The sequence below is a fragment of the Cygnus olor genome, chromosome 3 (assembly GCF_009769625.2).
Source record: "Cygnus olor isolate bCygOlo1 chromosome 3, bCygOlo1.pri.v2, whole genome shotgun sequence".
Classification (NCBI taxonomy): Eukaryota; Metazoa; Chordata; class Aves; order Anseriformes; family Anatidae; genus Cygnus; species Cygnus olor.
The window spans coordinates 19,809,866-19,822,033 of record NC_049171.1 but is presented as its reverse complement, the minus strand read 5'-3'; the positions used below and the strand labels follow the sequence as shown (position 1 = coordinate 19,822,033).

Here is a 12,168-nt window from a genome sequence, read left to right as displayed (position 1 = left end):
TTCAATTTTAATGTGATATTTAAACCTTGGATTTTGCAAATGGAATCCCTAATTGTGAAAGTTTTACTTTACTTAGCCTGCATGTTGACTATAATATACAGTTTTTTTTGTTTTGTTTTTTCCACTCTTTAATGATAAATGCACATACATATCCATCTTCAAAATGCTATACAATTCACAACACTCTTGGAAATACCATAATCTTATACTTCAGGAAATTGTAACAAAGAGATCAAAATTAAACCCAAGGCCACAAAAGGAGTGAATGTCAGAGGAGGGATTAGAATTCTTGCCAGATAGGCCTGTGCTGAGACCACTAGAACAGCAAGCCCACAGCTACATACATACACAACTCTAAGCAACTCTTCATGTCAAATACTTTGGGATGTGTAAAAGTATTAGATATGTGAATAAGTAATGTAAATGAAATATAAATTATGTAAATATAACAATATTCAAGGACTGCAAAAAATGTAGATGATTAGTAGACCATAATGGCTTTTTATAGATTTTAAACTAGAGAAACTTTAGCTACTCCATGTTGTCGTAACTCCACTGAGGTCAATGAATGCATTCTAATTTAGAGCACCTGAGGATCTGGACACTTACATCTTACAATGTCAAGTAAATAATCTACAGTATTCAGGTCTTTATGCTGTAAGGTTATAACATGTTATCAGATCTTTAATAGCCTTTATGGTCTAATGAGTCAGAAAAGATGCTGTATACTATTCTTAATGATTTCAAAACTCACATAAAATTGTACTTGCAAAATTTCCCATTGCTTTTAATGGAAGACGTCTGACTAAACTTTCCATAACTTGTTACAAAGCACTAGATACTCTTTTGTAAATCCTAAATGGGAGAAATATTGCATAGTTTTATTTCTTTCTGCAACATATCTTCATTCTTTGTCACAATGGGAGTATTGGCTGAGTGAATGTTGCCAGAGGACTCAAAAGGTCTTAATCATAAACTTCAGAAGAAAGTTTAGACAGTTTAGACAGTTTTAAACAGCAGGGAAAAATTAGTTAGTGGTCCTTTAATGGTTGTTTCAGTGATTTCTGAAAGCAGAACTCCTCAAAACAAAAGGCAGAGGTATTTCTCACTGCAAACCTGCGTACCCAAAAAGTTTCCACTTAACCATATCTCACATCTCTGTGGATAACACTTCCAGGAGTATTTGGAAGATAATATGTGAGTTCAGAACAAACAATAATCAATTGCCTTACTTAAAGCTTCCTCTCTCAACAAGTGCAATAGTGTTTCTTATGTTTTTCAAAGTAAGGAAGGAATTGTTTTTTCTTTCTTGCCTTAGAAAAAAAAAAAAAAAAAAAAGAGTGTAGAGCTATCCGCTGCACAAAGTTTCTTGGTCCAAACTACCACAACATTTAATGTTGTCTTTTGGGTCTCTGGCTGGGGTTTGGACCCATTATTGATTCAGCTGCCAAGGGACAGAACGGTTCAAAGAAGCTTTAGAATTTACTGAAATATTCAGTTCATACTTTTGCCATTGTTAGAGATTATACTGTCTTTTTGGAGACAGTAGATCAATATGCAGAAATGCTTTCCTATCCATACAGAGACTGGAAGGGCTGGACATTACCAGAATTAAAAGGCTCTTGAAAAAATAATAATGTTTTGTCATGTTTTCTGTGGTTTTATTAGAGACACATATTCAAAGGGAAAAAGCACCTAATGTATGTCATATGCAAACAACATTTAGAACAACATCTGCATGGCTATGCAGAAATACACTAACTAACATTGTCTTCCCCAAGTACCCAAAGTTACTAAAGCATTCACTGGACTATGGTTTTTTTTTTTTTTTTTTTTTTTAAACCAACAACAATACTTCACTAAAATACATAGCACAAGAGTATTTGACAACAGTAATTTCCATGCTTTTCTAAGAGACTGGACATTACTTTTCTTTAAGTTTTGTAAAAAAAGATCAAAGCCTTCCTTGGACCAAGATATTGCCTACCTGAAAGATACAGGGAGATCTTAGGGAATTACTCTTTCAAAACAAGGAATTATAAAAAGGAGGAAATTGCCAACCATCCCAGTTCATTTTCAGAAAGGAATCCAAGTATTGTTATAACAATATAAGATGAAACCAGTCCCTGCTTAGCAAGTCCTAAGAAATACCATGTCCTCAACTTCCACTAAAGTCAATGGGAATTAAGGGTGTTCAGTGAATCTCAGGATATACTGAACAATTTATACAATACAGCCCTACATGTACAGATGTTGATACATTAAAGAGTGGTGTGGTAATATAAAAACACCATCACCAGGATAATCCCGTAAATTAAAACGCATTCTAAAGGTAACCTTTAGTCTGTTTTTTGTTTGTTTGTTTGTCTTTTTTTTTTTTTTTTTGGTTTTGTTTTCTTTTATATTGAATTATGGTCAAGGCAGCACCTTAACTGTTTCCACAATGGAATGAAACCAGTGAAGTGGAATGTACATAAGAAAGAAATTGCTATTGATCTCAGCCCAGGCCACACCATGCCTTGCATAGCAAATGGTTTTCATTACCTTACTATCTTAAGATAATTAATGTGCAGTCACTGCCCCTATCTTATGTTATCGGTCATTCTGATACTGTTCAATTTCTATCAGACAATTCTACATTTTAGATGGGAGAGGCTTCATCAATAACTGTCGTTTGATGATAATTTTATAAATCATGATGCCACCTACCCAATCCAACCTGTAAAATATGCACTTTAAAGCTGATTGACTACCTGCTACATAAAACCCCACTCTCTGATATAGTTTGTTTTTAGTAATTACTATAAAATGTATTAAATGCTTGAGAAAAATCTTTGCCTCTTTCAACATGATCTCTTATTTGCTTTGTTTCCCTGAAAAGTTTTTTTTTTTTAATTTAGCCAAATGATATTCACTGAAATACTGTACAGATTTCTAACATTGCAGAATGAGCTTTTTTTTTTATAGTCACAGCATGACACTTTTTACAATCATGCCACACTACTACGATTTAAACAAAGTTCCCATTTTGTAGAATTAATAAGTTCATTTCAGAATTCTATGCAAAACTTAACACGTTAGCTCATACTTTCTCATGACATAACATACGGTATATAGAAATATTACCTTTACCATAATATGGCTTTTTGACATGGCCGTCACTGGGTTTAGGCTTCCTGTCATCCCCAGAAAGTTGTCTTGGAGACTGCTCCTCAAATGATCTCATATTATCCCTCCTTCCAGCTTCCACTGCCATTTTTCTCTCATGGCTTTTGCTCTCTCAGTTTCCAAAGCAATTGCTTTCTCAAGAAGGGTTAAGTTACCTTTTGTCATATCAAACACTTCTTCAGACCTATCTGAAGTAATAGAGGTGGTATCATCGTCTCTTTCATGACAACCATCCTCCTTTGCACAGCTAGAAAAAGTCCTAGATCTGGGGCTCAACTGTTCTTCAAGCCTCATTAGGTTCATCATATCAGAGTAATTCCGGTCTGGTGTTCTTCCTTGGAAGTCATCTTCTTGCCTGACATGCTGACGAGTGTTCATGTTTTGCTGTTGATTTCTTTCCTGTGGGTTTGTCTCACTGAGTTTCCTAGCCAGATCAAAACACTGGTTCCTTAAGCACTCCAAACTGCTGAGACACACCTCTTCATCACTCTCCTCCACCATTTTTTCCGTAAGTCCATTGTTCACAGGCTTCCCTAGCATTACAAAGTTCATATTCCTATTATCTTGCTGTGAAGTATTGTCTGCATAATTTCTGTCATTAATGTTTTCTGATAGCACTACACCATGTCCTTGTGCTAGTAATTTAAGGGAGTCCACTGTTTCCCTAACAACATCGCTGTCTAAATCTAAACTCAGCTCACTTTTCCGACCAATATTTCATTTTTGTCACTATCATCTTCCAGACTATTAGATGTATTGCTGTTCATTTCTGATTCTGTCCTGGCTCTGTATGCTGCATCCTCAGCAATTTTGCCAAGATTTAACAATGACTTGGCCACCAGTTCATCGTAATTATCATACTCATCATTATTGTTATCGTCTTTTTCTGTGTCTTGCATTATTCGAGTATTGTGACAATTCATTTGATGGTCTTCTGCATAAAAAACAGAAACAAAGAAAGAAACAAAGAAAGAAAGAAAAAGGAAAAGAAAAGAAAAAAGTGGCTACAATTGGAACTGTTGTTGCAATCGCATGGACAGAAAACAAACTGCATGTCAAATATTGTTAATCATACAGCAATTCTATTACACTAAGGCCCATGTGCAGTTAAGTTTTATTAAGTGAATTTCTCTATAGTCCAGAAGGCTATTTTTGCTTATTTGCTATTCACATGAATTTCTTTCACAAGTATGATAAGAAAAAGACAATCAAAATGCTAATTACTACTACCGCTAAAATATTATGGCATAGAAACTTATGTTTCTCCTTTCACTCCTAGATTTATAGTTTTATGGGGTTTTCTACAATCATATCACTGATATGACATAATAGCCTAGGTTTCAAACTTTTCTTACTCCTGTTCTCCTGTAATGTGGAAGGTGGCAACGGAGTTGAGTACTACTGGATTTATTCTCTTAATGGTGAATAACATTCACCAAAAGAGAAAGAATATACAACAAAGAGAAAATTGACACTTTTTTTTTTTTTTCATACCATACACACCATTAACACTAGATAACCAGTAACTATATGCAAAGATCAAAATAACATTTTACTTAGTGGATCCATCAGTAGAAATCAAAATCTCTCAGTTTAGCTATGTAAACTGTGGAAAAGTAAGAATTTTAAAGTAATTGTTACATGAAGGGAAGATAGAAGCAATGATATACATAATACAATTTTCAGTTAATATGCTAGCCCAAATTATACGGTCATACGTGTATGGTAGGGCTGTTATTTCTACTACCCTGAATATTGTAACAGAATGGTGCAAAGTTACTATGTTTTACTTAGCTTTGCTTTAGTAACTGCTGAAAAATAGGGGGTCAACTTAATAAGATGGAGTCAATGTGAGGCCCTGAGGGTGAGATTAATTTCACCTAACTTTAGATATGAGTAAGGTAGGCATCCGTACCCCAGTAAGCTACTCAATAATCCCGTCCTTGGTCAAAAAGAGAAGCAGACACTTTCAGGCCATAATCCACCTGGTTTGGTTAAGTTATCTTCCTCAGAACAAAATAAATCATTTACTAGAAGTGCTTGTTTCTCTTCACTGACAATAAAGGGGCTCAGAGTAGATGCCTATCTTAAAGATATCTGTATTTGTTCAGATGAATATCATCCAGACATCGTTTTGATATCTCATGTTAACTCAGAAGTTATCTCATTCTTAGACCCATTCTTAAAACAGATATACATTCACCATTATTTACTAATGAACGTCTCATAAATTCTGTTTTGATTATCAGCTACCCAAGCAATATTTAAATATTTAGCATCACAATTGAAAAGAAAGTTCCTAAATCTGTCATTAGGTTGACAAGCTAGGCCAGTTTTTCAGCTGGTACAAACTGAAAGAAATCAGTAGAGCTAGGACAATTAACACCTGCTCAAGAGCTAGTCCATCAATTTGTAATATCATCTTTTCAGCTCAGATGTATTTGCAACACTGTTACATCTAAATACATAGCACTTTCTAAAGTATGACTTTTATGTTTTGGGTTAAACAAAATAAAGCAGGAAATTGCAGGTTGTAGGTGGCTTGCATACAACATTTTGATGATAAGAAATGTTTTTTTACAAAAAAAAATTTTTAGGTCAGTGGACAAGATAATAAATCAGCGTTTTAAATACAAAGCTCAATAGCACAATAATTAACGTTTCAGCCACAAGATAGTATGCCTTCTACACAGTGGTTAGGGATCCTGGGATGATAGTAGCTGTAGTTAAGTGGCAGACCTGATAGATGACTAGGCTATGTCTAGGGGAAAAAAAAAAAAAAAAAAAAAAAAAGCTCTAGTGTATAGTATTATAAAATTCATATTATCTACTTGAATGAAATGGGAAGATAATTAGCAGGGAAGTCTGTGTGCTATTTTTACGTAACAAGTTATTCTAAGTCAGTAGTGGGTTACCTATTTATTATCAAAGGTGGTTTTATTTTAGTTGTTCAAGATAAAAATTACTCATATTTATGTTTCAGTCACTAAAAAATTAAGTATATCAGAGTATCAGTTTGTCAGTATAAAAGTAAAGGATGCCACATATGCTTCCTATTTGAAAAAATTCCACCTTGAATATCTGCATAGAAGTAGGCAGTTAAGGATTACTAGATAATGAGTTTGTACTATTTGAAAAGCAAATGTTTTAATACATTGATGATCATTTTCTAAAGTGAAATGTACAAACAAATCCCACATTTAAATATTTATTAATTTAAATATTAAGGTTAAAATCTATTGCCAAGAAGATTGCTCAGTAGAAACTGCTGCTTTTACAGGATGCTTACTGTAGTTATTTCTGATGGGCAATCAGATGTAGAAGAAAGAACATCAAAGTAATTAAAGGGGAAGTAAGTATATGTCCAGAATTGACAGGCCTTTGCCTTTAGCATGGAGGCATAAGATAGAAAGCGAATGGTTGAAATAAGTCCAACTTTAGCAAGGATACTGAAGTATAGTGTTTCTTGAGCCATCCAGGAGAAGTGTTTAAGTATGTAGTAGAATATACTACAGAACTTTTCCACATGTGAAAATTTTTTCAGGGATTTTTGTTCTAAATAAGGGGTTTTGTGTTTGTGTTTACATGAATGAGGGTAATGTAAATGATCATCAAAATAGGATGTATTATAGTTTGCCTCCACAACAGGAAAAGTCAAATATGAATCACGTACTGTATGAGTGAAGACATGTAACATTCCTTTGAGTAGGTGAAGCTGGGTGAAAGCTTGTAACTACTATTTTTATTCTGTTTGTTGGTTTATATCCTTTTCAGGGCTCCTGCCCGTATCAATCCTAAAAAGAAGAAGAAAAAAAGGTGGTGGAGGAGAAGAAAGTGTAAAGCATGAATCCCTGATGAGAGAGGGAGGAAACAAAAATATTTTAATCTAGTTTCATTCCTCCTCTTTTAATTTTGTCCTTTTCTTGCATTTTCTACTTTCTTTATCAATTATTTTTTTCACGTTTATCTCCATGAAGTAGTTAATTTCAATGAAAGGATATCTATGCATACTGTACCATCTTCTCCAGATTAAAGTCTGTTAGATCCTGAGACTTCTGGCCTGCTCTAGTGAAGCACCTGTGTCACCTGTGTATTAAACTGAGTATTTGAGTACTGAATTAGTTTGTGTGTTAGTTAACAGTACTTCTACAAATATGCCAGCCCAGCAGTTCTATGTGAACCTATGTGTCTTTTTTTCTTTTCTTTCATTCAGCTCCTTTTCTTTTATTCAGCTCTGTAAAAGCAAATCTTGTTTTCACTTCATGTTTCTATGCTTCTGAAGATTTAACCTTTAACTTGGTACCAACCTTTATACTATGTTGTTTAATGGCTATGTGCTAAATGACTGTAAGCATATAGCACTAAAATACCTACTCTACTCCTTACAGAATTTTTGGAACCATTGAGTCAAATTGCAGTTTTAATTTGAAGAAGCATCTGAGTTTGTCTCAGAAAGAAACAGTTAGCCAATCAGGTGAAGAGTGGATGAAGTCATCATATCTCTTTTTTTCTGTAAGCTTTGGGGTTGTGTGGAAAAGTAATATGCAACATAGTTTAAAAAGAATATCAGATTATTTTAGCCCTCATTCCCAGAATACCATGACAATTTAGATATTCCTGATTGCAATATTTGTTGTGTTTAACTCTCATAGATAAGACAAATGACAGGCAGGGAAATTATAGTGGAGGGTATGTGGAATATCTTTAAAGAGCTGGAAGCCTTCAGCCACTTGAACACAAGTGCACTTTTGTATGGCACTAAAAAAAAGTGAATAATTTGATTTCTTATTGAACCTTTCATCCAAGGATCTCAAAGCACTTTACAAACATTATGTTAAAAAGCCTCACAACACCCCTGTGAGGTAGGTATTTTAACACCATTTTACAGATGGGAAATTGAGATACAGAGAAGGTGAGTGACTCCTTCCATGTCATACAATGAGTCACTGGAGAATAAGGACTATAGCATCTATATCCATGATTGCTTCCTCTCTTTGTTCCTATCACATGTATATGTGAACAAATTTTTTTTTTTGGCAGAATAAATGGCTTGCTATGATTTTAGTGTAGGGAGTCATGCAAAACAGCACCCTCTTTTTGAAAATGATAATATACAGCATTTAGTTTGAGAGATTCTTCAGAGAGAGGCAATGATACTTCAGTTAAAGCAGCTACATTCCTATCAAAGACCAAAGACTTCATGAACAAGACTTTCCAAATCTGTGGTCTGTGGATCAAATTACTCACTTTCTCCCAAGCATGGGAAAACACGATGGCTAACAAGCTGAACCTATATGTGGTTATATAGGCTTCCTGCCCAGAGAAAGAGTTTCATTATCCATGCATCGTTGCCTGTTTTTGAACACTTCACTGCTCTTGCTACTGCCACTTGTCAGTTCCTAAGTGCTCAGCGTATGATACTACTGTGCTACCATTTTTCTCCTAAGCTGTAAACTGAGGTGCATGCATATTTAGCAAGTCAGTCTTGGCACAAATGAATCCCAAATCTTGCAATGTTACAACATCATATGGAGTAGGGGGCTGTTTGCACATTGGATACTCCTCTGGAAAAATCTACAAGTAAGGAAACTGAGGACGTACAAATTATAGTGAGCTTCCAACAGCTGACATGGTTTCGGTTTCATCTCCACTCCACACTGAAGAAATAGAGCACACATATAACTCTACTAAGCAAAATCTCTAGAAGTCTGAACACTCTTATTGATATGGGATTTGGACCACAGCCCAAGCCTTCAAATTCTTCTGTTTCAGGCACACACTGAAAACTGAAGTTGACCATGTGCAGTTCTTCATCTCTGCAAAAGTTCCTGAAGTACTTCCTGAAGTACTGAAATACTTCCTGAAGTATTCAAATAATAACTAATATTCAAAGTAAAATAAATGAAGAGTGGAAGTCATTAAGCATGGCAAGGAAGGTCTGAGCTAAAGAACACAGCATATTGCAGCACAATCCAGTATTGCAAGGTAGGAATGACGACTAGAGCAACCTCGTACAGACTTTAAAATATTGTACATAAATTTTTACCATGTATTTCCCCCCCCCTTTTTTTTTTTTTCTTTTTCCCTGTTACATTTTGATCTTTTCATTTTCTAAGTATTCCACTTTTTAACTTGACTTGCTCATTGGAAAAATAATCAATACTTTCCCCCCCCCCCCCCCCCCCCCCCTTTTTTCTTTTTCTTCTTTTTCCTAAGGTTTAAAAGGGATCTTTACAGATTTGAATTTCTTTCCTGCTCAGGAGTGTTTACTGATATAAAAACATTCCTTGTTTTTTTCCTCTTTTCGGTATTAAAATACATTTGAAATAGAAAAAATGAATATTAATAAATTACTTTGGCATATCAGCATTTTCAAAATTTTTGATTTCTACACAAACCAGTGTATTCTCATCTAAATGCATAGGTGTTTGTATATAATCAATGCCATGATATATTCTTTTTTCTTCACTTAACCTGTCCTTGCAACCTCTTACTATGCCTTATCTCTGCCAGACGTGCATGAATAGCATTCTAATCTGTAGGTATTCACATGAGATATTGGTAGAATACAGAGGTTCTTACTTGGGTTATTCCCACTAATATAACAGAATCAAGCAGGAACTTTGTGAGAGAGCATCAGATAATCCAGAAGATGGGCTTCCAACATATTTTTTAAAAGTGAAGTCTTTTGTTAATCATCCCTGTTTTCCCACTATAAATCCCTATGAGCCACCTGATACAGGTAGCTCTATACAGTTTTGGAAAAGGATCCTGAAGGTACCTGATGAAGGTCCTCTGACAAGACCTTGACTGTGATAGTATTGCTTCTAGTGACAGATATTGCAACTGTTTATTAAAAATTATCCATTTTTTGACAAACTAATGTACTTAGTTTATGATTTCCTCTTTTCACCACAAGACACTCCTTGCCTTTCTTTAATCTTAGAGCATCTCACACGCCACTTCACATTGCATTGGTGTCATAGAATCATGAGATAGCTGAGATTGGAAGGGACCACTGCATGTCATCTGGTCCAACTCTGGCTCAAAAGGGGCCAGCAGGTTCCCTATCCAGGCTTGAGATGCCACAGCTTCTCTGGGAAATCTGTTCCACTGTTTGACCACCCTTACAGTGAAATTTTTTTTCCTAATTTCTAAATGGAAGTTCTTTCATTACAATTTGTGTCTGTTGCCCTTCTCCTCCTCAGAGTGAGCAAACACTTTTCTTTCTTTGTACATTATATGTTCTAGCTTTTTAATCATCTTGGTTGTTCATCTCTAGACTCCAGTATTTCAGGTCTTGTACTGCTGAACCTAAAATGAAATCTAGTGCTCCATACACAATAGCATAAGTATTAAATAAAAGGGAATATCACTTTCCCTGTTTACAATCTCCAGCCTTTTGATCCTGACAGACAAACATTATTTCCAAATAGTCAAACAAATAGTCAAAAGGCAATGAATATGCTGGGGATTTTTTTTTGTTGTTGTTGTTTTTTGTTTTTTTTTTTTTTTGTCCACAGAGAGAGCAGAAAATACATTTCAGTTACCTACAGGAACACCCCAAAATAAGTAAGGTCATTTGGTATGAAATCTGCTTGTTTGCTTTGGAGCATCTGCAATACTTGGTATGAAGGTATATGTTTAGGTTTGAGAAGGAACTCACCGAGAATATCTGTGATCAGAGTTGGATATGCTAGGTTTGCAAGAACAGTACAATTTAGCCAGTCATCCACACCTGGTCCACGCTTCTTTGAGAGCCATAATCAAGCTCAGTCAGCACTTAACTGTTTTAACCTGACTTCTGGCTGGGCAAATAATAAGATGGTTTTATCTGATGGCTGGTACTCGTCTCATCTTTTGCTCCCCAGGAAGTCTATATGAGGGAGGGGAGACACTTTCTCATAGCCTTCTAATGACTCAGCAGACTATGTCAGTTTCTTGCTTTTTCTCAGGTTTCCAAAGCTCAGCAAGGCAGCAGGCAATGAAGCAGCCAAAGCTATTCTCCAAATACTGAGATACAGCAGGGAGACAGCAGGGGATCAGAGGATCAGCTGCACCAATGGGAGAACACCCACTCAGACAAATCTTAGATATGGAGTTTCTACATGGGGCTACTCCAAATGTTGCTTATGAGACAGTAACCCCTACCTATAGCCCTCTCTATGAGCATTGTTTTGCAAAAGATGCAACCTGGAGAACAAATTTTCAGTTCATAAACTAACATTTTCTCTTTCACAAACAAATCTCTGAGAAAGACAGGTTGGAAATTCTTACTGTAGGGATACATAATTTGTTTTTGTTTAGATCTCTGACTCAATGCAGATGTCCATATTCAACATGTCTAAATATGAACTAGCCATTCACACCACATATTTAGGCAGTGGACAAAAATATGCATCTTGAGATTATTTTATCCTAAGCTTGGTATCTGAAGTGAATTGGCTGAATTAATCCCTAAAAGTGGCTATTCCTCTTGACTGGCTATAAATGAAATTGATGGAATTAATTCTATCCTAATTATTTTCACTCAGAGCTTTCAAATTGCACTTTGCTGAACTTTAACAATATGTCCAATATGACACAGAAAGAATTGCAGAGAGCATGGAATAAAAGAGCTACCTGAAAGGAACCATCTTGAGGTTTTGGACACAAGCAAACATATAGGGAAGTGTTGGCTCAAATGGGATGGGTGCTTATGATTGCATGAGTTACATGGATGGAGTTAATATCCTATTGGATTAGTCTGACCTCCACAATAAGTTTAATTACTTATGTTTGGTTGTGTTTCATTATCAAAAGATGCCTGTTTGTGCTTTGACAATAATCTGACCTAATTGGCAGCATAGACAGAAATACATATCATGAACATTCTAGAGCATGAGAACTGCAAAATACAATATCTCTGAAATTTCTTCTTCCTATCTCTCTTTCTATCCCCTCAGTTATTTCAGATGCAAGGGATCTGGAAGGAAAAAGACTCCTGCATGCATGAGTAAC

The 12,168-nt window shown here is 35.4% G+C and overlaps 1 protein-coding gene across 1 annotated transcript in view; it reads right to left on the bottom strand.

The window, feature by feature from the left end:
* The window catches only part of MYT1L (myelin transcription factor 1 like), a 319,918-nt gene that overhangs the window by 78,085 nt on the left and 229,665 nt on the right, over positions 1-12,168 (bottom strand). The window contains 3 exon segments of the mRNA XM_040552858.1: positions 3,127-3,261; positions 3,264-3,887; positions 3,890-4,102. Coding sequence (XP_040408792.1) covers positions 3,127-3,261; positions 3,264-3,887; positions 3,890-4,102 — 972 coding nt within the window.